Source organism: Dromaius novaehollandiae, chromosome 2, assembly GCF_036370855.1.
Source record: "Dromaius novaehollandiae isolate bDroNov1 chromosome 2, bDroNov1.hap1, whole genome shotgun sequence".
NCBI lineage: Eukaryota > Metazoa > Chordata > Aves > Casuariiformes > Dromaiidae > Dromaius > Dromaius novaehollandiae.
Genome location: NC_088099.1, coordinates 60,767,642 through 60,795,623, shown reverse-complemented (window position 1 = coordinate 60,795,623; position 27,982 = coordinate 60,767,642). Strand labels below are relative to the sequence as shown.

General features: G+C 37.3%; 1 protein-coding gene across 1 annotated transcript in view; it reads right to left on the bottom strand.

Annotated features, from left to right (window-relative positions):
* CNTNAP2 (contactin associated protein 2) overlaps positions 1 to 27,982 on the bottom strand; it is a 1,147,482-nt gene that overhangs the window by 391,307 nt on the left and 728,193 nt on the right. The window contains exon 11 of the mRNA XM_064506638.1: positions 13,975 to 14,081. Within this exon, the coding sequence (XP_064362708.1) occupies positions 13,975 to 14,081 (107 nt within the window). The remainder of the gene's footprint in view (positions 1 to 13,974; positions 14,082 to 27,982) is intronic.

The following is a 27,982-nucleotide window of genomic DNA, read 5'->3' as shown; positions in this document are numbered from 1 at the left end:
TTAAAAGTGGTAGACAGAGTGCAGGTTGATTCAACTCTTCATCTTCACCTCCCGCTCTGCACAGAGGGAAAGAGCAAGGAATCAAATAACAAATTTTGTGACTTAATGAGAGTAAGCTCAGAACTTTGGTGAGAAGATGCCTCCTTACCAAATTGGCAACCAGGCCCCAGGAGATATGACCAGCCCTTGCTCTGGTCAGGAGAGGTCCAGGGCATTAGCCCCTGCCTTCGCTCCTCGGGCGCAAAGCGTAACCAACCCCTGCACAACGCTGTTCCGTTACCAGGCAAGAACTACTAAGCTACCCCAAGGGATCAGCTCTAATGAGGTTAACATTACCTCATACGAGAGGTCTGCTTAAGAGTAATTACTGAGGCTCTATCCCAAGTTGCCCATTGCAGAAGACAGGCTCAGTTGCCTGTTCCCCACCCTAGAAGTAACCCTGACTTAGTCTATATAATTTTTACATTTTCCAGGCTACGTCCCAGAAGGGATGACAGGCCCCTGCTAAAGGCAGCATGGAATTTCTCCAATACCTTGGGGCAGTCAACAGTCTCAAACACAGGGGTGGACAAAGAGGCGATTGCCTAGAATAGCCTACAGGTGAAAGTAAAGGTTTTGAAAAGTCCTTGTTATGCCCTTCTTCTCCAGTCACATGCACAGGGAGCAGCACAAAGGTCTTCAGGAGTTTGCTTTTCCTATTGTACTTCTATCTGCAATAGAAATATACTATTCATATAGCTAGATCACACAAAAACACCACTAGTATAAGGCAGTAACTGGAGGCAGAAGACGTTTTTCTGAAAGATCACCTCCCGTCCAGTTAAAAATTGGGAGTTTTACAGGGGGGCAAGTACTCATTTCATAATTTTCTTGAATAATGTCCTTTTTGAAAATAAATTCATTAGTTCATTAAACATTAGCTCAGCAACATTTAACGTGTTTCCAGTTTGGTAAATGATAAATGAGGGTCCGATTTAACACTGATCAACTGTTTTCATTAAGCTTTTAGAATGAAAAGAGATCAATATTTTTTTTGCAAGCTTTCTCATTTTTTTCAAAGAGCTTTTCTGCTTTTAATGTTTTTCATAAGTCTAAAAGCACTTACAAAGAGCATCATTATTCCCACTGTAGAAATAAGAAAAAAAAAAGATGACAGAGAGAGAAATTACTTGCTCAGAAATTACATCACTGGGAAATGCTAACACAAAGGATTGAGTCTAAGTATGCTAATTCTCATTCCACAGTCCTATCAGATTGAGCTTATTGCCTCCCACATATGGCAAAATTTATTAGAAATGAAGAATTTATCAAATCATTCTACACTTAGTTCATAAGTACACAGGAAGGGTACAAAAGCTAAATAATAACATTTTGCTATCTGTTGGTACATACTGCCCTTTTAATGGCAACCATCGCTTCAAAAAAAGTTTTCTCCTCCTATTTTGAATTTTAAGATCCCTTCGGGGGGGGGGGGAGAAAAACACACCTACATGCAGAGAGATAAAAACCTTTGCAGATATATCTTTAGTAGAAGTCCTCATTATTTAGACCACTGATGTATCTTTACAGTTGATCTTTGCATTAACTTCATTCTGTCACATGACTGAGAAAGCCAGAATTGCAGAGCAACTTCAAAATGTATTTTCTTTTTAATGGCTGCCAGTGGGATTTTAATATCAGCACCTTAATGCTTTTTTCAATTAAAGTATTTTAACAGCGAAGTAAGCAATAAGCTAGATTGTTTTAATGGAAAAGTTTAAGAAAAAGCTAATTAATTTTGAAGTCTTTACATGATTTTACAGCATACATGAGTTGTTTTAGAGTTATCTATTTGTAACTACACATTCTCTTTTAAATGTCTCCTAGAAATAGTATTTGTTTGTGCATTCTATGTAACAACAGAACACAGGTTAGAGCTGCCTGCAAAAAGCACACTCCTTAATACCTCCACCTCTGCAGATGTGGGTCCCAATTCCAGCATGTTGTTTGCTTAGATTTAAACATGTAAATTAGGTCACTAAGTTAAGAGATTGTGAAAGTATTGCAAATTAAACACTGGCTTCAGACTCTTATTGAACTGGACCCCAAACGTATTTCTCCTGCCTAATAGGAATTTTGCTTAAAAACTCATGACACGCGATTCTATTTTGGAGCGACGCATAAAGAGCCCAACTGTAAAGACAGCTAGAACCCGAAGCCCAATTTCAGTCTGCACTCTCTCTCGCACCTTATCCGATAGGGAGGCTCAGTCACTTCCAGTTGATTTTTAATTCCAACATAATTACTTCTCACTGACTAGTCATATCCTGCTTTGCATCCTAATGTTCATTTTCTCAGCTTAACCTTCACCAAGCAATACTGGTCCGATTGCTCATTTTGGAACTGCAGCCCTCTCTGTCCCAAACACTGATTCCATTTGCTTACAATAAAAAATGAAAGTTGCCTCAAATTTATTACACATTCTGCATTTCATAACCACCTGGTGCCAAGCAGTTCTCAGTTCAGCAGACAATAAATTTGTGGCAGCCAACAAACTAACTCCAGTTTACAGCAGTGAAACTAAGAACATGCTGATTTTAAAAATAAATATTGGAATAGAAAACAGGGAAAACACAAAGCTCCCTTGCTTCCAAGCTACAAAAAACATTAACAGAGCACAATGCTCTTCTTTTCCAAGTTTTGCAGATACCGGTCAACAATACAGCCACATGGGGCTTAGGTACGTTTTATGTGAAAAAGCTATGTGAAAATCTAGACTAAACCAAACACCTCCATCCCCCCCACCCCCCAACTAAAATGTACATTTGAAGAAGTAGAAGATATTAGAAATAATCAATAATAATGGTCTGCATCCAGAGAAGAGCAAGAAATGCATTATGTTAAATTCCTTAACAACCTTATAGTAAACATTAGGAAAAGAATGCACATAGACTATTATAAACTAGAGTGACATTTCATTTGAAAAGCTTTATTGGAAGAGAGACTAGTTTCTTCGGGAAGCTAGGAAATTGATCGTATGATCCTTTTAATAAACTCTTATAAACAAAAGTATAATTTCTTTATAAAAGAGCTCCAAGAATTGCTATTTTCAACATTAGGAAGATAAAAAACCTAAAAGTGAAGTTTCACAGAGCACATACGAGACTTACACATAACATCTGCTTAGTTCAGAAAGAGAGTGCAGGAAACGAGAAGGGGAGAAAATATCAATGCCAACACTGCAAGTTGAGAACAAGCTGCTTGTTGAAAATGCTTTCTCAGAGGATATTAAAAGCAGAAGAGACAAAAGCCTTTTTCTAGAGAATTGAGGGTTTTCTTTAAACAATTTTTTTAAATCACTTTTTCCCTTATTCCTCCAGGATCAGCATGCTCAGACACACATACACACACTGATGAACTTCAGCACAGCACTGCTTATCTCCTAGCATCTACTCTCCTTATCCCAGGTGACAAAAGCAGAGTCTTAAACCAGGAGCCCTCAAGGACCAATTCAAAAACCCACAGCCTCTCTCCTTACAGCACCCAGCACAAAGCCTCCTCTGCAGGAACAGGCGCTGAAGAGCCACTCACCTTTTGCCAGTTGTTCCCCCAACTCCCAGTAGTAAGCACATAAACATTTTCCACAGTTGCAACCTCCCCCAAACCAGCATCTCCCTCAAAGCTATTCTTCTCACTACTCCAAACTTACTTTCCTCCACTAGCAACTAACTCCAGAGTTAACAGAGCCCCCACAGAGCTCACCATCCCCATGCACACATCCACAGCAGCTGTGCCCCACCACCACAGCTGAGGCAGATCACCTCAAACACCTGGACAAAGGAAAAGGAACAGCTCTAAACAACCCCTCCCCCCCCGCAAGCACCTCCTTCCTCTTTTTAAAACCCAGCTGCTGGGATTTCCAGCAGCTACCTTAAGTCTCTGGCTTATTTTTCTCATTCCTCCTTTCAAGCAATTCAAGCAAGCTGTCTGCCATGAAAAGAGTTAAGGGGCCTTGCAAAGCAGCCTCCCAGGTCTCAAAAAGCCAGCTTTTTGTCACAGGGCACAGCCCAGATCTGTACTTATTCTTCAGGCATAGGCCAGGTTACAGGCTACTGGGGTTGTTACTGGGATTTCAGTGCATGGCTTGGATAGCAGTCCTATGTAAATCATTCAAGGAAATGAAGAGCTGAACTTGTGCTGAATCTCACCAAAATCAGGTGCTTCCATGTGCCTGGGACTCTTGAAGGACTCTGGTAAGAAAGCAGAGATGATGCTTTCTGCAGAAGGCCCAATTTTGCCTCTCTGAGATTTGTTCATTCAAGATGACGCTGACTAAAACAAAGTTTCACTGGTGAATGTTCAGAAATGTCAAGGTGATAGTTTGCCACTGCTCTGCACACAAATTTCCACTGGAGAAATGAGGGGGAGTCAGTTCTGTGACAAGTCTTCTCAAAACATAGGACATTTCTGATTAGGCTGTATCTTCCATCTGAAATGAATTAACACACAGAGCTCTTCCTGTCTTTTGAAAAGAATATTATTTCACAAGAAAGTCTTACATAAGACAGTCTCTGAGCACAAAAGTATTTACAGTTCCTCCATAACTTTTCAATGGAGAAAGTCATACAAGAAATATGCTTAAGCTCAGGAAGATGATGCAAAAGCGATTCAGTTCACCCTCACACACAGGGTCAACACTGTATTTAAATGCTAAAAACAATTTATTTTGGACTTGAGGGTTGAATAGGCTGGGAACACAGTACTAGATCTACTCAGATATGATGTGCACATCATTTTGGCTCCAATTAGCAAAGCTGTAAATATAACAAATTTATTATCTATTTGAAAAATTAATATATCATGTCTTTTTTTGTCTTGTCTTTTAACAACTAAGAATTTAGAGAATTAAATTTCAGGAATCTAAAGTGTCCTTCACTATCAGTACTGGTTGCATAACCTTGACACACTGGGCACTTTTCCCCTTCAATTATATTAAGTCATCTCCATTAATTAATCACCTTAAAGATGCCCATAATTTGCCTCTTATCCTGGTAATACAGAAACCATGAATCTTTCCTAAATGTTTTACTTTCTATTTTACACAATAAATGAAAAATTGGACATACTATCAGATTTTTTTTTAAAGTAATACCATTTCACTGGGAAAAAGGTAATTACACTGAGTGATTTTTAAAAACTTCTAAGGAGCTCTGTGCACATACAAAGGCCGAAGACAACCAATAGTAAAAATAAGAACAGTTATGAACAGAGATGTACAAGTCAGAGATATACATGCACTTAATTAGAAAGCATTTTCTAAGGCATCATATCTGTGACACTCTATGTCATTCTGAGGCTTTTTTTCTACACCTTCCACCCCCCCGACAGACACATTATCTTCAGCCTACCAAGTTTGTATGTGAAATACAAATATATCAGGTTCACTCATGATTTTACCAGTACCCAAGAAACAGGAACAGAGAACTAAAGAAAGAACAGGGAAGCGAGGTTTTAATTTACTTGTCCAAAACAGGTTTTAATTGGTGTTTTAATAAAGATCTCCTTTTCTTCATAAAAGCAACGAGGCTCAGTGCTGACAGGACTAAATTTTATTAGCCTGGCTCTGATAAAACTGCCACAGAAGTTAATAAGAGTTTTCAACAAATAATGAGAGTAGGGTTGAATGCTAGGTTTCATGGTGGATTGCAGTCTTTCATTTCTGCTCCAGGTTATTTGTTCAAACAGAGTCTTGTCTGGTAGAGAAGAAAAGTCATTCCCCATCACTGACTATTCAGTGAGCTATACAAAATGCATTAGGAATTTCAATCTATACTCTAAGTAGAAGGCTTACCTACTCTCACAGAGAAAAGCAATTGCTAGTACGGTTGGTTTTAAGTAAATTGCGAAAATACCAATGTCAGTATAGAAGTCAAAAATCTCACTGACATGGAGGCTGATCTATACTTCTCTTCTCCTGATGATTCCTGTAGGCCAGGAGTATGATACAACTGCAGTGTTGCTCACCCTAACCAATGACCTAGTGACAAGATCTTGTGTTCTGTGATCCTACCTGGAACTCTGCTCTGTAGTCTTGTATAGCAGCTAAACCAATAAATCTCATTAGCGCTGAATTAATCAGGCAAACAACAGGTGATCCACAAATAAAAGAGCCTTAAACAAGTATTCTCTGACTTTTTCTGCAAAGGAAACAGATAAGGAGCAGAGGAATCTCAGGACAACGTTCATTTGATATTATTAAGCGTTAAAAGTGGCAAGCAATGTGGGTGTGCACACCAACCCAGTCTGGATGTGGCCTGGGCTGATGGTGAGGAACAATACTGTTCAATTGTGGCACCCTTATAAGAGCGCAATACTCATGTGGCGCAGCGTAATTTACTGCTGCATCCAAGCACATTCTGCGCAGAGGAAGCAGTGCTTTAAGGCTGCGCTGTACAGTGTCTGTACATTCTTAGGTGGCACCTGTAACATCCTGCTCTCTCCACTTCTCTGGAATCTAATCAGAATGCTAAGCTAAAATAAAAAAAAATGAGAGAGAGCGAGGGCATGCATGAGTGCTATTCCTAGGAAATCTCTTCTCTTCCTGCTCCTGCAGCATTCTTTGTAATCTTTGGCCATTTGAACACGTGTTCTGCCTTTTCAAGGAGCAGCAGGAGCTGGGCTGGGCTGCAAAGCGGGGACGAGCAGGGCGAACCCAGCGCAGGCCATGCCCTCACTGGCAAGGTGCTGTCTCACTGTGCCTGACCTGGGCCACACTGAGTGGAGAGTTAATCACCAAGAAGTGTGACATACTAAATGAAAGATACTTGAATATGTTTAAGTTTTCTTTAAGAGAGGTTTTGCTACGTCTAGCAAGGTGAATTCTGCTGCACTGGAAGTTGTAGGGGGAAGTCATTCTCTGCTATCTTATTTTTCTAACAATATGCACCACTTTCATCTAGTCAGATGGTAGCAACTTTAGCAGGTTTTTCTTTTTTTGGTCAGTAATAACAGTCCATATTCTGACTACCTAGTGATGGTTCTTCTGCCTGGAGGCATCTGAGTAGCCTGTGAATATTCTCCTGAGAATAATTAGGGTATTTATGGTTACAGAAGCTGATTCATGAGAACCTAAACAGCCTTACTATTAGTGGACAGTCTGGCCTATTTCACTCAGATTAGGCTGAGTAAGTAAAATAGCCCACAGCACTGTCAGTTACTAATCTCAGCAAATACATTTTTTATAAAAGATTTCCTCTATTCTTTACTCAAACTTGCCCCTTCCCTTTACTAAACTGTAAGAAAGAAAAAAACTTCCATACAGTTAGTTTCTTATTTTTGTGACTCAGTTAAGAGAAATCTCGCTGATCAAATAGTACATTAATATGTATTGTGAAACTGCGAGGCAATTGCCTTTTTCTATAAAAATCTTTAATTTTCTAACAAGCTTGTCTGAGATCACAGACAGTAGCCATGTGGTTCTCAGAACTCCTCCAGTCTTTACTGAAGAGGAAAAACATACTTTGCTTATTCATGAAGACTATACATCTGTACAGTGTTTCTCTTCCTTTTTTCTACAATAAAGTTCAAAATGTATTTTTGCCAAATTATGTATTTGCTCTTTTGCTATAGAACTATACATTAAATCACTGACAAAGAAAAATCATTATCACAGCATTCTTTCTTATCTCTTATCTTAAAATGTCCAATGTTTCAGGTGTTTCCTCATTTATGTAAATACAAGAAACATCGTCATTACAAACTAATCAGTAAAGATCTTCCTGAAGGTTAAATCATCCCAGCCTGTGCAGATGAAATTTGCTTTTCTTATTACTTTTGACAATAGTAATTTTGGCAAGTTACTTTTGTATTTTGGCAAAAATCATGATCAGGAATCAAAATTACTTCACTGCCCATACACAGTTCATAGAACTCTTTGTGCTAACATTTCTAACTCAAAGTTTGTTTCTAGATCCTATTAAACTCACTATTAAAGCAATATTTCATTTCAGGAAGAAGTACCTATGCCTGGAAAAAGAAATATCAATACTCATCAGACTTCTAGTGACATTTAATGTATTCATTATTTCAAGAGAAGATCAGTGTTTTATTCCCCATTAATTTTGAATCACGTTCCAAAATATAGGATCACATTTGTTCATAACAAGCTATGAGGAGACAAAGCTAAAGAATTCAGAGGTCAGCTTCTGTTATATTAGAATTAGGACAGGAATCATGGCATTGCTACAGAGACTCATTCTGAAAAAAACTTAACAGCATGTTTTCCATCTAAAATTATAAAAATTGTGCATGTTCTTTCTCTCAGTTGTGTATTCTCTGTATATTCTGATTCTATTTACATCTGCCTCTTCTAGTGACAAAAGTATGTAAGATTTTAATTTTTGCCATGCCTTTTATAGAACTAACAGATAATGGATTGTGAACTGGAGGTTAGTCTCTCCTATGGATCAACTGAAGATTTACAATCAAACCCTTTCCTGTGAAATATTCTTGAAGGTAAGATGGTTGCGCACCTGTAAAAATAGGGACAATGTTTGTTTAAGGTGAAATCTAAGAAGAACAGAACTCGTGTCTCACATGAGTAAATACGGATAGAAAGAATTAAGATTAACCTGTTAAATGTAAATTGGATTCTTTTGTTATTGGAAATCATAAAGAGAAGGCAAATATGGTGAAACTCTTTTTATAGATGCTCCTAGACTTCTCCTAAATCTATCAAAGGTTGTGCAGGAGGTGGTAGATAGATGTACTATAGTCTTGGTAAACCCTGTCAGTAAGTCCCTTAGTGTATTTCTCTTACACATAGATTACAGAGAAAGCATGCATTGAGCTAAATACTAAACATCTCAGATGAAGAAACTTGAATTATTAGTATTTATCCTGATACATAATTTGTCAATTTATCCCAGTTTGTTTTAAGGAAGCTGTCAATAGCAGGAAGGATCCTAGAACCTAAAGCCAGCTGTACAACTCGCACAAGGCGCAGCAGAGAGGTGTTAACTAAAGAGCCTGGCGGAGCGGGGAGAAGTAAAAAGGAAAGTGAGCTCCTGTTCTCGGTGGATCCCACAGCCATCTCGCAAGAGATGATGAAAAAATGTAGCTCTAAGAACTCAGCATGGCAGGGCAGCCGTAGCTAGGCTATAAAGGTTAATTAGTCAGAGATTAAAATGTAGCTGATATAATAAAGCTGGTAAGGATGATGCTTACTGTTAATTATAACTTTAATCATTCATTTTTTAATCATTGTGTAACTTTGTTTCATCACTGTAAAACATGGTTTTTAAGTAAATGTATTCTTTTATCTTTCAATCTTGTCTAATGCTAAAGCTTATGCTCCGGTCTCATACTTGCCAGGCCACTGCATTCCTTTGGGCACTGAACATTTGTTAGCCGAGAGCAATCTGGCAGATTTCTAGGGTGTTCACCATGCACTGAGAAATAGGACTTTCCACAATTTGCTTGCTAATTCACCACTGAACTGCAGAGAGCCAGGGGCAGCTGAACTAAACAAATTGTTAGAGAGCAGAGATAGCTCTCTCAGCAAATGGCATCTTCAGCCTCTTTGGCAAATAACAAGATAGAGGATGCAGCACCTTAAGATTTTGGCATGTCTTTGAAATATAAAAAGCCTTTCTGTTAAAATCTTCTGTTCTGAAAAGCAAATTATTTTGTGATCTTAAAATGGCAAATGTGCTTAATTGATTTACATAATTGGATATATTCATGATTATAGTTGTTATATCAGATTTATTTATTTATTTGGAAGTTTTCCTTCTGTAACTATTTTTTTGGTTGTTTTATAGTTTCCACTATGCCTCGGCCCCAGAACAGATAATTCTCCATCTCGCTACACTAACTTTAGTTTTCACTACCATATGACAAAAATATTATGACTGGACCTGTATGAAACAAAGCCATTTTGATTCACAAGGGTTTCATGCAAACATTTTCCTCTGTTTCACTTCGAGGAGGTCATCCCTTGAGTTTGCCTTTGAATTTCAACTTCAAAGGAACCTAAAACCCCAATCTGAAATTCAGCCAAGGTAGCAAAGCCTTGCCTTGTTTCAGGTCAAAAGCTCAGGAAAGTGCTGAATTCCCTGACCAAAGCAAAAATCAATTCACCGACAAAAAACTTCAGTAACACAGAATTACCTTGTTCCTTTAAGTTCAGCAAAGCTCAGAGTCATGAAAATCATAAGGTACAGAGTTAAGATATCCACTAATGTAGTTTTGACTCCAAGGTCTTTGAGGAGTGCCCTCTTATACCCATAGCACACACACTGGAAACACTGAGAAAGGAAACGTATGTTTTACTGTAGAGTATAATACCATTTGCTTTCTAACATAATCTTATGTTTAAGTAAAGTGGTACTGAACAAGTGCTACCTGCACTCAAACACTTTCCTACTCCACGGAATAATGATGTCTGCTAAATTTTACAACCTTTCCGTGCAACCCATTACGCTGTTTAAAATTGCTTTCAGTTATGTTTACACCACACATCACAGTTATTGTTCCAATCTCCCTTCTCTCCCCAGATCTCTGTTTTGTACTGCTATTGTCATGAACATCTGAAGTCAAAACTGAAAGGCAGCACACCAAATACATCTAAGTACGTGGAAACACTGCACAAGCAAGCAAGGACAGATGGGGCCAGTATCATCACAGCAGAGCCAAGGCCCAAGATCTCCTGGCAGTATAACTACAACCTTTGGCAAGCTTCAGCAAATCCCCTAGTTATTTGCAGCTATAGGTAATACTGTGAACATAGCTGGAACGTGCTCTAATAAATTCTGGTAGCTATTGCCCACTCAGTAAGGGCAGAGTTAAGGTTGTCTCAATCTGTGCCTCAACGCTACAATCTGGGGGTTTCACTCTTTTGTGTGCCATCTTTTGTTGCCATTACATTCTAGAAAGGCACAAAACTACCTATTCTGAGAGGACATCTGGTGAGCGTAGAAATTTCTTCTCACTTTTTTTTTCTAAGAAAGAAGACTTTTAAAAGTATACCAACATGTAAGGTAAAAACTAAAATTAAGTCCTTTAACCAAAAAACAAAACAAAACAAAACAAAAACTTAGCCATCTTTCCAAAGCAATACAGGCAAAAAGGATTAGTTAGAAACTTTGGTTGAATTAGAAAAGTAAAGGTTCTTGAACAATGTGTGTTCAAATGACCTGGACCGCTGTAATCCCATATGCTTTATCCGTCCTATAGCTGAATCACAGGACAATAGACTTTAAATCCCCCTTTTGATGCTGCAGTCCAGCAGTGGCATTTACTTGCCTTATTGCATTATTTTATCCATAAAAGGTAGGTAAAAATGCTATTAAGAGAAATGTTCACAGCTCCTTAGATTATTATTTCTTTTCTTTGTAATGAATAAGCTATCAGGAAAGTGATGCCACCTCTTTGTCCTTGTTATTTCTCTTTCGGACTTAAGAAGGAAACCTATTATACTTATTTTCAGAGGCTCACTAGATAAAACATACTTAATTAACTAAGCTTCCATTCTTGCATTTCTCCAGTGAAATTAAACATCTTAACAGCCTATCATATGCATTAGAAGCATATTTTTCCAGATGGTTGTACTAAATCAGCAAAAGCTCTAAAAATATTAGAGCAGAAAAACAGACATGCAAGATTAATTTTTCTTTGCTTCAGCAAAATACTGCTTCACTCTAAATTCCATATATTCTTTCCCAAGATTAGATGCAATGCTGCCATCACTATGCACATTCACTCTTGGTGGAGCAAGTAAAGGGCTGCCCAAGAAATGTCTCCTGCAGCATCGGTGTTTTAAATATCTCTAATAAGCTTTCATTAGGCATTTAGCTCTTTCGGATTTTATATTTCAATAGCCAGATCAATTTGCTGTAAAGATGAGACACTCCTGTACTCACGTGTCAAAGAAAAAATCTGAATTCTTGAACTACCTGTTCTAGTGAGAGAAGTTAAATACCATTCCAGTATTTAGTATTGCTATAAAATGAAGATGCCACAAACATAAACTTTCTATTAATGCCTCCTCCTGTTTAGCTGATTGCCACTATCAGCTGAAAGTCATCCCTCATTCAGTAAGTATGATATACATCAACTTCTTGGGCCTTTCTTGAACTGGAATATGGACTAAATGTCTGCATATACCTGAATATAATTGTAAAGTTTTCACCTTTACAACTGCTTTGTGTTCAAGCTATTGTATGCTTATCTATAAAGCAGTGGAAGGAGCAGTCAGGTAACTATATTTCAGTCAGCTGGTAAATATGATTTGCACAAAGCAGGGCATAATGCAAGACTTTATAGAGAAATAGTACTAGTATTTGTAACTGAGGGTGGAGAATAGGAAGAGGCTGTTCTTAGAAGTGCTCATGTCCTACCAGTGTATCAAATACTCTGCTTTCAGTCCATGTGGGGGAATGCCACTGGTTCCAGTGGGACTCACAAACCCCAAATCAAAGCATTAGTACTGAGACCAGAGATTTGGAAAGCAATACTGCAATTTCATTGAGCAAGTCATGGAAACTGTATCCAGCCTGTGACACAGGATCCAGAACAGGACTGAAAACAGTGGTGTCCACACATGGTGTTACCCAGGCCCACTCTCTCTGTTTCTTACCATTACCTGGCAAGTCTTCCACAGCACTGGCTGAAGAATATCTGATTTCAATATTGTATAAATACCTACATTGTAAGACGGAAAAACTGAGAGCTTTGAAGTTTTGACAGGTGACAACCAACTTCAGTGTCCTACATAATCACAAACATATAAGTCAGTATGAGACAGTACAAGACTGCATGGCATTCTAACATCTTATCAGTTTGTATCCAAAGTATGAATGCAGACAATGAACTAGTCTGTATTATGATCACCTTCTATACGTTTGTCAGCAAGGTCTTCTTAGTTAAATAGTAATGTACAGAAAAAGTAACATGGGAGGAAGGAGCCCTTCATGAAGGATTTTGCCATTCAGTAAATATATATATATTTCTAATTATAGTTACTATATAAAATACATTCCCTCTTAGATTAATACTATGATTAAAAATAGAATAGTTTTTAATTAAGATTCAAACACCTGCGAGTTGCTGCTACTTACTCATTAGTTTGCTTTCCTTGATTAAAAATATCAGAATTCTGCAATTATCTTTGTAATATTTTATACAGCTTTAGTTAGATATATATGTGTATATAGAGATATATATGTATGTATACATATATATACACATTTTCATATACTCTTAATATATGTATATGTACACAAACATGCCTGAAATTTATCTTTTCACCTGTTCAGAAGTATCTTTGCTTTCTCCTTAAGATGAGGTTCCCTAAGAAAAAAGTGGAGAAGGTAAAGACTGGATATGTTTTCTGAATCTTCTAGATGTTTTAGAATACACTTTGCATATGAAAATCTCCTTTTAAATGTAGGATAGAAGGAACTGAAGACACATGTCACTGTCACACATGGTTCAGAACCTGTAAAAAGAGCAACTGCACCTTTTTCTCTTCTTTCTTTGCTTGAATACTGTAAGACAGGTGGAGCTCATAGCAAATACTGTTTTTTGCAAGACTTACAACATGAGTAAATAATTTGATTTAAAATGGCCAAAACATGTTTCAGGACTAGCAACCCAAACCAGCATCTCTAATTGTTCAGCAACTCTCCCCAAGAGTTTAGGGCAGAATCACTGTATCTGTTTGAAACTCCAGTGTGCAATTGCTGAGAATGAGTTTGGTGAGGACACCCAGCTAAGAGAGCTATATTGCTTTGGTCCTTTTGCACAGTGCTGTATAGTGCTACATAAACCTACCCCTATGTAGACAAGATACATTAGGATTAAGCCATATTTTCCTTACAAAAACTGTTCTAAGATATAACAACCAGAGAGGAAGATTTTGACTTTATATCTCAACCAAAAGACATCAGTATCTTCCATATTCCATTACAATATTGAAACTGCAGCATTGCTTACAGTTATGACAAGTGGCGCCACTGTATCCAGTTCCATCACAAGTGCACTTGAAGCTGTCCCATGTCTGGGTGCATTTGCCACCGTGTTCACAGTGATTGGGCACGCACCTGTCAGGATGAGATGCAAAGACAGAGAGAAGAACCCAAATAAGCAACAAGATTTAAATATGGCCAAACTGTGAGCTGCCCAAGCAGTATATCATGTCCTTGCCTGGTAATTAATCTTTGTTATTTTAGGCAGGTTAGTAGGATTTATATCAGAACGCCCCACTGCACAAAAGATGATTCATCAAGGCTCTGCTGCAGCCCCTTTAGAAACAACAAAAAAGGACAACAGAGGCGGAATACATTCACCCACCATAAATTAAGTTTTTAGCTACATATGACCGGTACTTAGCTGTCAAAACAAAAAGAACATCACAAGTCACACCTCCTTCTGCTGTGTAGGTGGTGTCATGCCTCAAGGACTCCAGTCCCACGAGTGACTGAAAGTTGAAAAAGAATGAAAGAATGCCAGTGAGCTCCCATTTATCCTTTTGTGGCCAGCAATGGGATAAAGCAGAAGCAGGTTTCCTGCTGGCTAGGATGGAAATTACTAATGCTGCATTATTAAAACAAGCAAGATAGTATAGGCTTCCGTGTAAAAGCTGTAGTAGGTTTTCCTTCACAGGGATTTGTGGCAAGTGTGGTTTGCCTTTATCCCACCCACTGTTGCTGGAGAGTTGAAGGAGCGCAAAGGAAAAAATGGAACAGCAAAAATCAAAGTTACGGCCAAATATACATTTATTGTTTGACATATCATCTAAATGTGATTTCAAAGATTTGAGTTTGACCAGTTCCTTTTCTATCAAAGATTGTTAAAAATGGGAATTATGGGAATTACCATATACTTTCACCTTTGAAACTATTAAATTTCTTATTTCAAAGAACCTCTTTTTTCTCGTTATTAAATTGGTTATAGTCAGGCTCAGTACAGGCTCTGCATTTTTGATCAAGAACTAAAGAAATTTTCCTTTCATGTGGAGCTGGCCAAATGCAATTTACAAACTATAGATTTTTATTATTACCTTAGAAATAAAGATGAGGAGACCACCTATTAGATAAACAAATGAAAATATTTCTGGAAATGCATTACAAATTAAGTATTTGTATCTCCTCATGTTCAAATTAATGTCATTGATATACATGCCTCAACTACAAAAAAGAACCTTTGGCAGGATATGTGTTAAGACACTTGGATATTGTGTACCCAAAGACTGCTTTTTATGCATGCCAGTAAAAATACCCCAGAACTTATACAATACAGATGGCTTACACTCTATGTCAGACTACAGTATAAAAGGATGGATAGCTATTCATTAACTATCTGTTAAAAAGTTGAGAAAATACTGGCATTGTTTAAAATAATGCTTAGGGAAATGCTCTTCTAAAAGAAGAAACAAAGCATTGAAAAACTGTATTTTCATATTAAAAATACAGCAGCACTATCTGAGGCAATTATCACAATTCAATAAATTACAGTTTAAACATGGTTTAAGTGAATTCATTTAGTTTTGTTACTGTGGTGGGCTAAATGCACAGATAGATTTGATTACTGCAATTCAACTGATAGGTGATGAGTTTCAGTTGTGTTCCCAGCTCCATAGAAGAGTGGGTACATTTGCTGGTGGGTACAAAAGTAAGGAAAGCAGAGAGCAGCAACATTTCAAAAATAATCTCATTAGAGTAATTTTTATTCAAAGATATAAACAGCTAGAAAAGTCTGTAAATCTGAATATGGCTTCTTGTTTTTTCCAGCCTTTCGAAATCACTGCTTTCAATGTATTTCCTTCTTTATTTACATTTGAACATATATTACATTAGAAGTATTTTTCCAGTGACCAAACTAGACATTTTTCTATGTGAATTTGGCCAGATTTTTATATGAAGTCTCACTAGCAATGCCAGCAACTAGTTTCACATTTTAATACTATGTAACTTATTTTTATGGTAGCATAACTAGTAAAGATATTGCTGTATTGACTATGTAATGAGGTAGATGACTTAATGTAGGGAAATATGAAAAACAGATATTTATCTGTAACATTTAATGGAGCATATTAAGTCAAAAGGGCAGAGATATTCAACAAACTCCTTGACGTTTATTTTATACTTCTAGGAAGATGGTTGAACTAACTTAATCTGCACCTCTGGAATTTCTGTCATAATCATCAGTTTTTGCCTGTACTAAATATGATGTTATTAAAGATAAAAAGTAAATAATGCCTTATATCAGGGCTGTCTAAATGCAGTTTGATTCAGACTGTAGGATCATTTACTTAAGTCCTCTTTCCACCCTCAATTTTATGTTATCTTGTTTACGAGACAGAATTAGAAGATTTATTTTTTGTTAAATCAATTAGCCAACTTCTATAACAAAATCTGCCCCTCATTTGTCAAATATTTGGACATGCTTTCCCCATTGTAATTGGGACTACAGGAATTTTTAGTAACCAGAATTCAAAACCTACAAAAACCCCACAATCTTTTGAATCCAATAGAGGTATCAAGGGGAATATAATTTCTAACTGTAAATCCCATTATCTTTCAACCACTTTTCTTGCCATACACTGATCTTATTTCACTGCTGATAAAATAAAAAGTATCTTGTCTATGTATTTCACTGTAAAACTTGTGAAGATATTTGTATTTTTGAAATTAATTGAACATATGCCATTCCAAAGTTTATCTAACTTATGTGTATCATTTAGTATATACATATAACATACTCAAAACTATTTCATGCTCTGTTTACACTTCATTTACGCTGAAAGAATATGTTTCTAGGCAATTCCTTCCATTCTTTAGTTTCCTTTTAGGAATACGGCTATATTTCCATTAAAAATAAGCTTGGCACAGTAGGAATGGATCAGCAGATAAAGTTGCTGGCCAACACCTAAGGCCCTGCTTCTACACTGTATGCATGCTAAAGGTTCAGCATTTCCTCAGAGACTTTACGTACAAATATCCAGTATACTATCAAGTATCTCCCTAGCCTTAGACTGTCAAAAGAGAAAACTGTGAACAGGATACTCATGCAGCCAGTAGCAAACACCTTCTTTCCCAAAGGCATCTTTGGAGCAACCAAGAATAGCACTGTGGACCAGGTACATTATCTTACGGTCCATCAGGCTGCTCCCACGTGCTATTTTTACTAAGGAATTTTTCCCCATCACGTGAGTGTATAAACAGATGTCAGATGACAGTGAAGGGTCTGTGAGTCCTAAGGCAAAAATGCAACAAGGAGCAAAATGCTGTATCTGGCCTAAGCTCTGTGCTAGAAGCATATAGAGCTGCCTGTGCCAGAGGAACTGGGCCTGATATGAGTTGTTCCTTCTGCGAATGATATCAAACTGGGAGAGGCTGCACTCTTGAGCACTAGGGATTTATAAATAGAAAATATTCTGAGAAATTAGACTGAAAAAATACATAATACAGCTAGGACATGTGAGAAGTCCTACAGTGAAGTAGGAAGAATTAACTGAATGACCGCAAAATAAATAATCCTAAAAAAGCCTAGCTCGACTGCAATTCTGCAAAAAGGGATCTGGGGGCTTCCACATACAATGCTAAGTCAACCCATCATACTATTGTCAACAACAACAACAAAAGGAATAATAGGAAGAAAATAAATGCCATAATGAGGGTATAAACAGGAGAGTCTTATGCAAGACCCATGAAGAAATCCTCAGATTATATTCAGCACAAGTGAGCACCGTCTGGTTTTCAAACCAACACTGGCTGGACACAGGAAAGCTACAAACTGTTCTAAATATCCATTGGGATGGGCAAAGAAGCAATGAGGTTTAATTGTGGTAAGAGCTATTGTAAGAATAAGTCAGAATAACACGTCAGGAATGGCTTAAACATATTTGGCCCTGCCTCAAGACAGGAGAATGGCCTTAGAGACCTCTCCAGATTCCTTACTGATACAAATATTTTCATATCCCATAGGAAACAAAAGATATTTATTTTTAGCTCTTAATTTCTCATCATGTGACTATATTTACTTAGTTTTCTGACTGTGCTATTTAACCTTTGTAAAGCATCAGGTTTTGGTCACTATCTTGGTCTTTTTAGAGGAGAGTATCTTCCAGGGCAGGGATATTTAACACAATAACTAGCTCCCCCCAAGAAAATCGTGTCCAAGGTGTACAGTAATTGACTCCAACTCTTAGCTTTAAGAGTCTATTTGAGCAGGAAGATAAAAAGTTATTCTGTGCAGGAAGCAAAATGTCCTGGTGGCCACAAATACACTGGGGAATAAAGTCCCTCAGGATTGAGGAACAGCACAAACTTCACTATTCTTCATTGTAACTGCAAGACAGAGACCTTTCCCTTTTCCCTATTCCTTTCCCTTCCTGCTTAGCCCCTCCACTTCCCTTCTCAAGAATAAGTGCACACTACAGCTTTCATATATATATATATAAAAATAAAAGTTTAGTTTATATATAAACTAAAAACAACAAACCTAAGAAACACAGCCAAAACAAACCATTCAACTGTGAAACTACTTCTGCACCTGAGAGGACAAAATGAAGGAATGAACTACACATGAGAGATATTTGTCAAATATTGTTTAATACAGTACTGAAAAGAACTCAAATGCTATAGTGACGAGGTCAGTATAAGAACTCACGCAAAGCAGAACAAAATGTTAAAGGCTTTTTGCTGTGGAAGAGAGCAAAATAACCTGGGTTGAATTGTTCTGAACAGGAAATTCAGTTTCTTCCTTCTCATCATCAAATCCCTATCTAATCTTGCTCCTGCTCATACCTCATCTCTCATTTCCACTTGCTCTTCTATCTCCTCCAAATTCTTTCCGTCCTGCTTTTTTGTCCACTTCTCTGCCTCAGAACTAACAATCTCATCAGTATATGTTGAATGGTTTTACAGTATTTTTTCCACTCTCCTCTCTTTTTACCTCCTCCAGACATCTTTTTAGAACCCATACTCTTCATTACTGTTTTTTGCACAGATCCTTCAAAATGCATAAAGCTATCCTTGTTGAGTATCATTTTCTGCCACTGCGTAGCTTTTTTAAACATTCACACCCATGCAAAGGCTGTGAAAATGGGTTTAAAATTTAATCCTTTTTTCCTATACAAGATTACCCAACTGCTCAAGAAGACAGTGAGAGATCAGGTCTATAAAAGAACATATAAGGCAGACAATTTGTAAGAGCAATAAAAAATCTTTTCAACTTACAAATCACCATTTATCAAAGGATTTGAGAACATCAGGCTAACACAAACTGGCACTCTGAATCACTGAATACAAGTAGCTTACTTAAAGACCCAGTGTAAACTAGTAAGAGAATCACAAAAATATTCTAAGTCTGCATCTGTGTACAGTGAGTAGCTCTTTAATGAGACACAGAATGCATTAAGCTAGTGATGATAAAAGTAGTACTGAACAATAAGACAATCAAATTAAGGACACACAGCTATTACAGAGTGCTATTGTATCATTAGACTAAAATTACCTGTTCCAGATACCTAGTCTATGGTTTCCAAAATGGCCTAAATAAAAGCAAAAACAGGGGATCTAACAGTTAGGATTCTCTCTCATTTCTGATAATGTAACATGTTTAATGTGACTTTGAGCTTTTTCAGCAACAGGACCTGCATCTCATATGCAAGGCAACACAAAGGGCAGATGGGACAGACTGTAAAATTCATTCTGGTTCACAGGAATTCCCAGACCAGTTTGATTTGCTGCTGACTTCTAACCTAATTTTGAATAGATGCATATAATTACTGAGGGCAGAACTAAACAATCCTTCCTGAACCAAGGAGGACCTATTCTTTCCTTATCACTTACTGTAATACGTGGATTTCTTTGGTGGATGTTATCAAGGTTATTCTATCAAAAGATTAAAATAAAATGCTTGGCACTTTTAAAGACTGTGATTTACAAAGAGCAAATCGATATTAAAATATGCAGTGACATTTGGTAAAGCAAGGTTCCTTTAGGGCATATTCCTAGAAAAGGCTGCCAAATAGTTTTTCACAGTGTTATCTCCAGACCAATAAGGTGCTGTTCTAAGCTGTTTGTATTAGAAGGATTAATGAAAGACTAATGCATCAAGAAAAATAGAGCAGTTAACTCATTTGGATTAAGTCATCCTCTTGGATTTACACATTTTTTAGTTTTGTGTACTATAATGTAGGTACTTATTATTCCTTTCTCTTCTACTGCTTTTAATTTTCAAAGTACTTCACAACTTAGCACCTTAAAATGAATTCATACCGGTTCCACTTCAGCAATCACAGCAGCTGGATAACCCACTTTTCTGCATTTGTTGCAGAAACCCTCCTGCATCCGGTTATGCGTAACTCAGGACCTAGGCTGGCTCATGCCTAGACACCTACTTCTGCCCAACCCAGACTGTTGCTACCATTGCTGGAGCAAAGCAGGAAAGGGGAAAGGAGCTGCTGCTACTAACAGAAGTGGCAGTTTCCCAGCTCCGGTGCTCCTCCTGCCAGTTCCCAGCAACTGCTTCAGGTTAACAGAAGGAGACCAGCTCTGTGCGGAGCTAGGGCAGGAGGAAAAGGAGGAATTGGTCTATTTATTAGTCACTGGTCTATTGGGCAGCACTATAATTCAGCTATTCTCCACCTCTTCTTCCCCCCCCCCCCCCCCCAAAACAAAAAAGATCAGCTGGGTGGAAATGCCCCATGGACCCCTGTCCCCAAGTCACAAGCTGGACTGTGTTATAATGATCTTACAGAGGCAGAGGATAAAACCACAAACTTACAAATATTACCCAGTTAAGCTGGATAAAAAAAGCAAGATGTGTCACACAATGTTTTCAATGTTGACTTAAGTCTGCTAAACTGGTCAGAATAAAAGGAAAAATAAACTTCTATAAAAGGCCAGCTACTAAAAATAATCTAGCATACAAGAGCTACTCTGAGCTACTCTGTGTAACTTATTTTTTGGATTGGTATATTTGAGTTTATTATTTCCATAACTATGCAGAAAAAATGGTAGTTAATCACTAACCTAACTGTGCCAATGTGGCACAATTCAACCTTCCTTGTGATAGGAGAAGATGTGTTAAGCACTGAGAATCCCTAGAAGAATCTCATGCATTTTACTCACTAGTTTTCAAATGAAATCTTTAACCTTCTTAAGTATTGCCTTGATGAAAATCTAACTGGATTAATTTTGTATGCATGTAATCACCTCTCTTTTGCCATTTCAAATCAGTAAAGAAGAATTCACTGGATTTGAGAACAAAACATGAAGTTGACTCTCTGATGTCTTGTTAATTATTTACTATTTCTACATTTTACTGCTTGAATCAAACAGATCTCCTTAGATTTTACGATGACAACTTCACTTCATAATCCATTTTAGGCATTTGGAGAAAGTTTCTCTTATTCTTTGGAAGATGATCAGAATTAGCAGGGCATGTACACCACTGAGCAGCCTATGTAACGCAGAACAGTGACTACAATATTCCTCTCTCATAAACATGAGTGATCGTGCATTGAATCACCAGGCAAATGCAGAATTTTATGGAGCCTTGTTTCAAATGATTTTACTCCTAAATTTATCTTGTGGGGAATAAAGAAACTGATGATTAGAAATCTTTGTATGTTTCTTCCCATAAGGTAAAGAGTTAGTAATAAAGATGAATATACAGCTGACTGGTGTTTTTGTGTTAAAAGCCCCTTGCTGCACCAATCAAAACTAAGTATGGGCTGTCACAGCCCTTGGCTATGGAGCCTCTATTCCTTGGTGCAACTGTAACAGAACATGCACTTAGCTTTTGCTTTACCTGTTTTAGTCCCCAGTGTCTAAATCAGGGACAGCAGCTACATGAGCCACAGTAAACTTGGATCTTCAAATGGGTGATAAAAAACCTGATGCATCATATGCAAAGAGCACAATCTGTTAAATATGTCTTGCTTTGCAAATTTATGGCATATTAATCAGCTTGATGGTCATGGAGCTATAAGATGCCATCAACTGCTATTGATTTAAGTATGTTGGTGGCTCAGAATCCTGTTTTACTGGTCTGGCTATGACATAATGAAATGGAGCAATATTTCATAATCGGTGGGGTTTGAGCTGAACATATTGAATGTCAATGCCCTTACTGTTGTTATGGCATTGTGTTTAAAAGGGAACTTGAAGTACTAAATGATTTAACACTACTGAAGTGATGCTGAGCTTGTAAAGTGCAGATTGCCTGAATAATTTTATTTAAAATTATTACAAAATGATGGTGCTCAGAATTACTGACAAGAACAAGTGATCTTTAACTTGCCTGGCGTGAACGACTTGTGATTGACCTAAATCACCATCTTTTTGTGTTTTATTCTTTATCTGGATTTTTGTCATAAATCTGGCCACCTTCTTTACTTTGATAGACCCAATCTGGAAGTTGCCCTAGGAGATTAACTGTCTTACAAGCACTGATTTGGAGATAAAGCTAGGAGAAGTCCTGATTTCTTTACAATTATGGATCCTGCCATTAATGTTTAAATCATAAGTTCTTAATTCCACTGGATAGTGCTGGTAACAATACAACTCAAAGACTTTGCCCTGCGAGTGTTGTAGAAAACACTTCCCGCCTGAATACTGAAGGTTTTTCCTCTTTAAATTGGAAGTTAATGTTTCTGTGGCGTTTATTAATGAAGACTGATATAAATGCCAGTTTCCTTATTAATTCCCTAGCAGATCACATAAGCGAAGGACACTAATTTCTCCTGCCACTGAGAGAAACTCAAATCTACCTTATTTCTGGGTAGAGCAAAAAGACACCTACCAAGATTATTACATGCCCCACTGTTCCACAGATGAAGAGCTGAGGTCAACGTGCTGCCTCTGCTGTACATCCCTGTGGACTCCTAGTTTGCTAAATACTTGTTAGGATGTACAGACTAGGACCTCTGAGCCACAGGCTGAAATTTGACTTAGATCAACCATGAATGAATGCTGTTACTATACAATTAGATGTAGATGGCATTTGCAGATGGTTTGTTTTTTCACATGGTACATCCTTTCTGAGCTGACCCATACACCCACAAACCTAAATGATGTGTACATTATTCATTACAGGTAATGTAATGTGTATATTCACTTTTAAATCTCTCCCTCTTCTCTATGCACATTTCTCATCCTTTGGTTCACAAGATCTTTTGATCTGAAAAAGGATTTGAATTTGTATTTGCACAGGGTTTATCACAGTGGATTTTTCTCCCCATTATCATCACAGTCATCAAGAACAACAATGATAATAAATAGTAACAAAGAAATGAATTAACTTTTTACACTGCACTGTTCCCCTTCAGATCATCATGGAACATATTTATATTATTTGCTAAAATCTACACAGTCTGCTCTTTCTCCTTTACTGTGACAACTCTGCCATCTACCATGAATAGCAATATGCTCAGCAAAAACAGCACATATAAAATATTAGGCATATAGGTTTGCTTGACTTCATCCCCCTATCCTTTGTGTGTGTGCCTAGTGCACATCAGTATTTTATTTTTATAGATGTAGTATAACATTTTTATAAATTGCAGTGTAATGAGTGTTCTACTCTACTTTTAAGATATCAAAATCAAGGATGCTTCAATGAATTAGCAGCTGTGCTGCAATGCAGTCACAGCTCTGTGATAAATATACAAATACAATACTCTACTCACAACCCATTATTCAACTCATTTTCAATTTGCTGAAAACAGATATATACAGTAAGTAATAAACAACTCATTTATTACCTAGCACTTGTGCAATTAATTGTTTTGAAGCAAAGAAGGCTCACTCTGTTGAAGAAATAAGGAGGTGTGAGTACATGTAGGTATGTGCGTATGTGTTCACATATCTGCATTTCATGTCCATAAAAATACTCACATACTTTTTTCCAAGAACGGTGACAATTCCAGGCTTCTGAAAATGGACAATACTTTCAAGAAAACAACTTGCACTAAAGCAAAAACTGTTCTTAAGGAAAATATAGCATGAGGATACAACTATTTTATTAACATGTACTTGACTTTAAAAATTGTGATGACATGAACCTGCTATGCTTAATTTTAATTACAAATAGCCGATTTATGGGAATCTATTATTCTACTCATAGAGCCTTGTGATTGCGCTATAGGAAAATTGATAGACTATAATTTGCTTGTAGTTTAGAGGCTCTTGATTCTATTTTTCTGCTTTTCAAGCACCGCAATTTGTGCACCATAGTTCAGGTTCTGTCAGTGTTTCAGTTTATTACAAGCTTTGATTTCTCAAGGGTTTATATTTCAGTTATAAAACTTTACTTCAGAAATTCAGCACACAGAGCATACGCCAGGAAGGAAATAAATAGTAGCATACTGCCAGCACTGGTGCCTGAAACAAGTCATGCAACTTGTTTACCACTTAGTATTCGAGGAGAGTAAGGACAAGCTGCTAGTTTTATTGGTTTTATTTTAAACAGAAGAGGAAAAAAAGGAAAATTCCCTACACAATATTTTGCTTTAGCTCTCCAGACAGTTTGTCATGAAATTTTTGACACTTCCTTGAAACAAACTGTTCAGACGAAAGGACCAGATTTGATTAATATCTCAACTTGAGCTAATGTTGGAAAACATTTTGAAATTCTTGAAACATGCCATTTTGACATGTTCAAAATGAAGAGTGTCTTTTTTTCAGTTTAAAATAATTTTTCATTTTGAAATGTAAATTAAAATATACTATACAGATGCCACTCTACCAAGCCAAGTAATAACATCTTCCAACACTCTTCTTCAAGTTGAAAGTATAAATCCAAATTTTTGCCTGAGGAAGCACTGGGTTGGAGTTGTTGAATGGGGCAGCATGCAAGAAACAGTGGAAGCATCCTGTGTAGATGCACAGATAGCTTAACTGGGAATAAGAAGGTAGCCTGAAAGGCAGAAGACCTGATATAAGAGCAGCCTGAACTGGTTGTGCATCTTGCCTGTGCCAATCCTGACAAAGTTTAATAGAAAAAAAATCTGATACAGAGAGAAACTGGATTTAGAAGACAAAACTGTGAGATAAAACAGTGAGGAGAAAATACAATATTTAATCACAAGTGCAAACACTACTGGGGGGATCCAACTGTTAGCAAAACAGAAATTGGAGGGCTGCTCAAAGCCATGTAAGAAAGGAACAACACAGACTCCTAGGAAAGATAGGAAAGAGACAAACTACTGCAACCTCAAGTGCCAATCCTCAGTGCCACTCTTCAGTCTGTGCATATATCTTTGTTGAAAATTAGAATAGATCCATCTTCCTAGAATGAATAAGATGGATTCTCAGAAGGTCCTTCAGGGGCTGCAACTAAAGAATTGATGTAATAAGTCTATCCAGTATTAACCGCAACCAAGGCTTTGCTTGGAGAGGAACTCCGGGAGGACAGTTCTGAGTAACAGTACAGAACATCCACTTTGTGAAGAGGGAAGGCCTATGAAGAGAAATTTGGGGCACGTCAGACTGAACTAACCTTTGGGACAGCTTGTACTTTCATAAAGAATGTGTAAAGCAAAGGAGAATAATGAAACTAGGACCTGGAAAGAAGACATCCTGGCAAAGGCTGTAAAACAGCAGTTGCTGTGTCAAGCCATACTAAAACTCCGAAGAGGACTGATACTGGCCATTGAAGAGACCTATAGTCTGGACCTATGAAATCATTGTTGTGGTGAGCATGACACAGTATAACCAGCTCATTCCAATATCAGCATACTTGCACTTGCGTACACGCACTCAAAAAGATCTCTTTGTCCGTCTTTTTGCTTTTTTTAACTCAGAGTGCTTGACTGTTTCAATGGATATCTGCAATGGCCTTCTGTTTACCTTATATCCAAAGAGATTTGGTGCTGTATGGTGCCTAAAAAGAAGGAAGGATCATAACTGCTGCAAAAATGACAAGTCTTTTCATTGTTTTAACTGTTTACACAGTGCCAGCTATATGATGATGAACATAGTGCGGGTCTTACAAAAAGCTTCTCTGTTCAACCAACAGTTTTAATAATGAAATGCCACAAAATTAGCTATGAAAACAAAAACCTGTAATTGGTTTATTCCATTCACTTAACAGAACAAGTTTGTGGTTTATATTCAGTATTAGTGAGGCAAAACACCTAATTGCAAAGGATCAGTCACCACCTGCACAGCTATTATAAAAATGCTGTTTTAACTTCTCTAGAGTTTTTTTGAAATGCATGCTACAGGACATGTAGATTTAAATGACAAATCTTCGCTATTATCATTTTAATACAATATGGACAAAATATCAATATTAATATAATGAAAAGTTGACATAGCTAACAATATGTAGTATTAAGATAAGAATGCAAGATTAATACGGAAATAAGATTATTATATACACCATGTGGACCTTGCAATAATGAGAGGCTTATTAAATCCTTGAGATGATAGCTGGTTATTTGCTTTCCAAAAGAAAAAGCTTTCTCAGTCATTTGTTCATCATAAAACATACATTAAACAGAATGTATAACTAACTGTTTTAGGTTATTATCCTTAAAGCATATAGGCTATTTCATTAAAGCTTTTATTTACGAACACCTTTCTTTCGTCACAAAATTTTGCTCTGTCCAGTTAGTGCTTGCTCCATAACTTTAGCTCAATGCAAATACCTCAGCGATTCCTGCTGCTTCATCTCCCTGTTATAGAAGACATTAGAAAGAAATGCCAAAATGGCATTTTCCACTGCTCAAGTCTTTTTTTTATGGAATGTTACTAGTATCAAGAATCTTGTAGCTCTTTTCTCCTGCCTGAATGATCTGCTTACATTTACATGCGACAGATAATGTAGGAGTGATCAGAGCAGGAAAGGGACATCCCACATGTTCAGTCATGCTTCTGGTGAGCTGTAGTTCTAAAGTAATAAATATTTTAAGCTGTAGCAGAGGGTCTCAGTTGGAATAACCTCTGGTCAGGCACCACAGGCATATGTGTATGCCTCTTTGTTCCCTCCTCACTTTCTCTACCCTCACGTACACCATTAGAAAGTTTAAGCTCTATTCATTCTTACTAGCAAAGATACCTACATTGTTTGGACTCTCACTTTCAGTCTCTCTTCTTATTGAGTGCTATATTTTTTTCCATTTTTTCTCCTGACCTGACTTGATCTTGACTCGTGATTTACAGATATACTGCCCCGTTCCCATTCCCCATTCACCTGAACGCCTACTCTTCCTATACAGTTTTCTCCTATTCTCCTAGCTGGAGTTCTGGTCAGCATTAACAATTCTAGCAGTGTATCCAGCCAACTTAATATATTTCTCCAGGTCTGCTATTACCATCAGACATACATCTTTTCTTTCTACATTTTACTACAATGAATATCCATGATCAGACAAAGGAATCTGTAATAATAGCCTAGGAATCTTTGTAGAACCCAAAGTTTTATTAGTGAGCATGGCACTGAACATCTGTATTTACAGGATGTCCTCAGATGTGCATAATTTATTCATGTCCTTGCAGTGAAGGAACAAGTAGATTAAGTCTTACAGTACTAATGCTCTGAAGTAGCTATAAAAAGTGTTTCTGGATCATGGACAAAGCAAGCCACATGAATCAGCATTTACAAATCTGACCTGGTGAAATTAAACCAGGGTTTTGTCATTTATTTGGATTTGTCCAACAGAAACAAGCCAGTCAAGCTTTGAAAGCCTATTACGAAATCCACAGTCATTCTATAAAGCTTCTCTGAAACAGGATTTCTGAGCTAGGTACCCTGGTAGGGGCCTGTGGTTCCTATATCCTATATCCAGTTCTGCAAAATAAAGCTGAAAAGGCAAATAATGGAAGGTTTACTTTCTACTGACATAACTCAGAAAATGGTCATGTTCCTAGTTTCCCAAGTTTCCCTAAGTTTTTTCTTACTCTCTCTCTTGATCACTGGAACAATTGCACATTTCTGTGTTTCATGGCAAGATATTTTTTGTGATGTAAATTAAACTCTTGCTCAT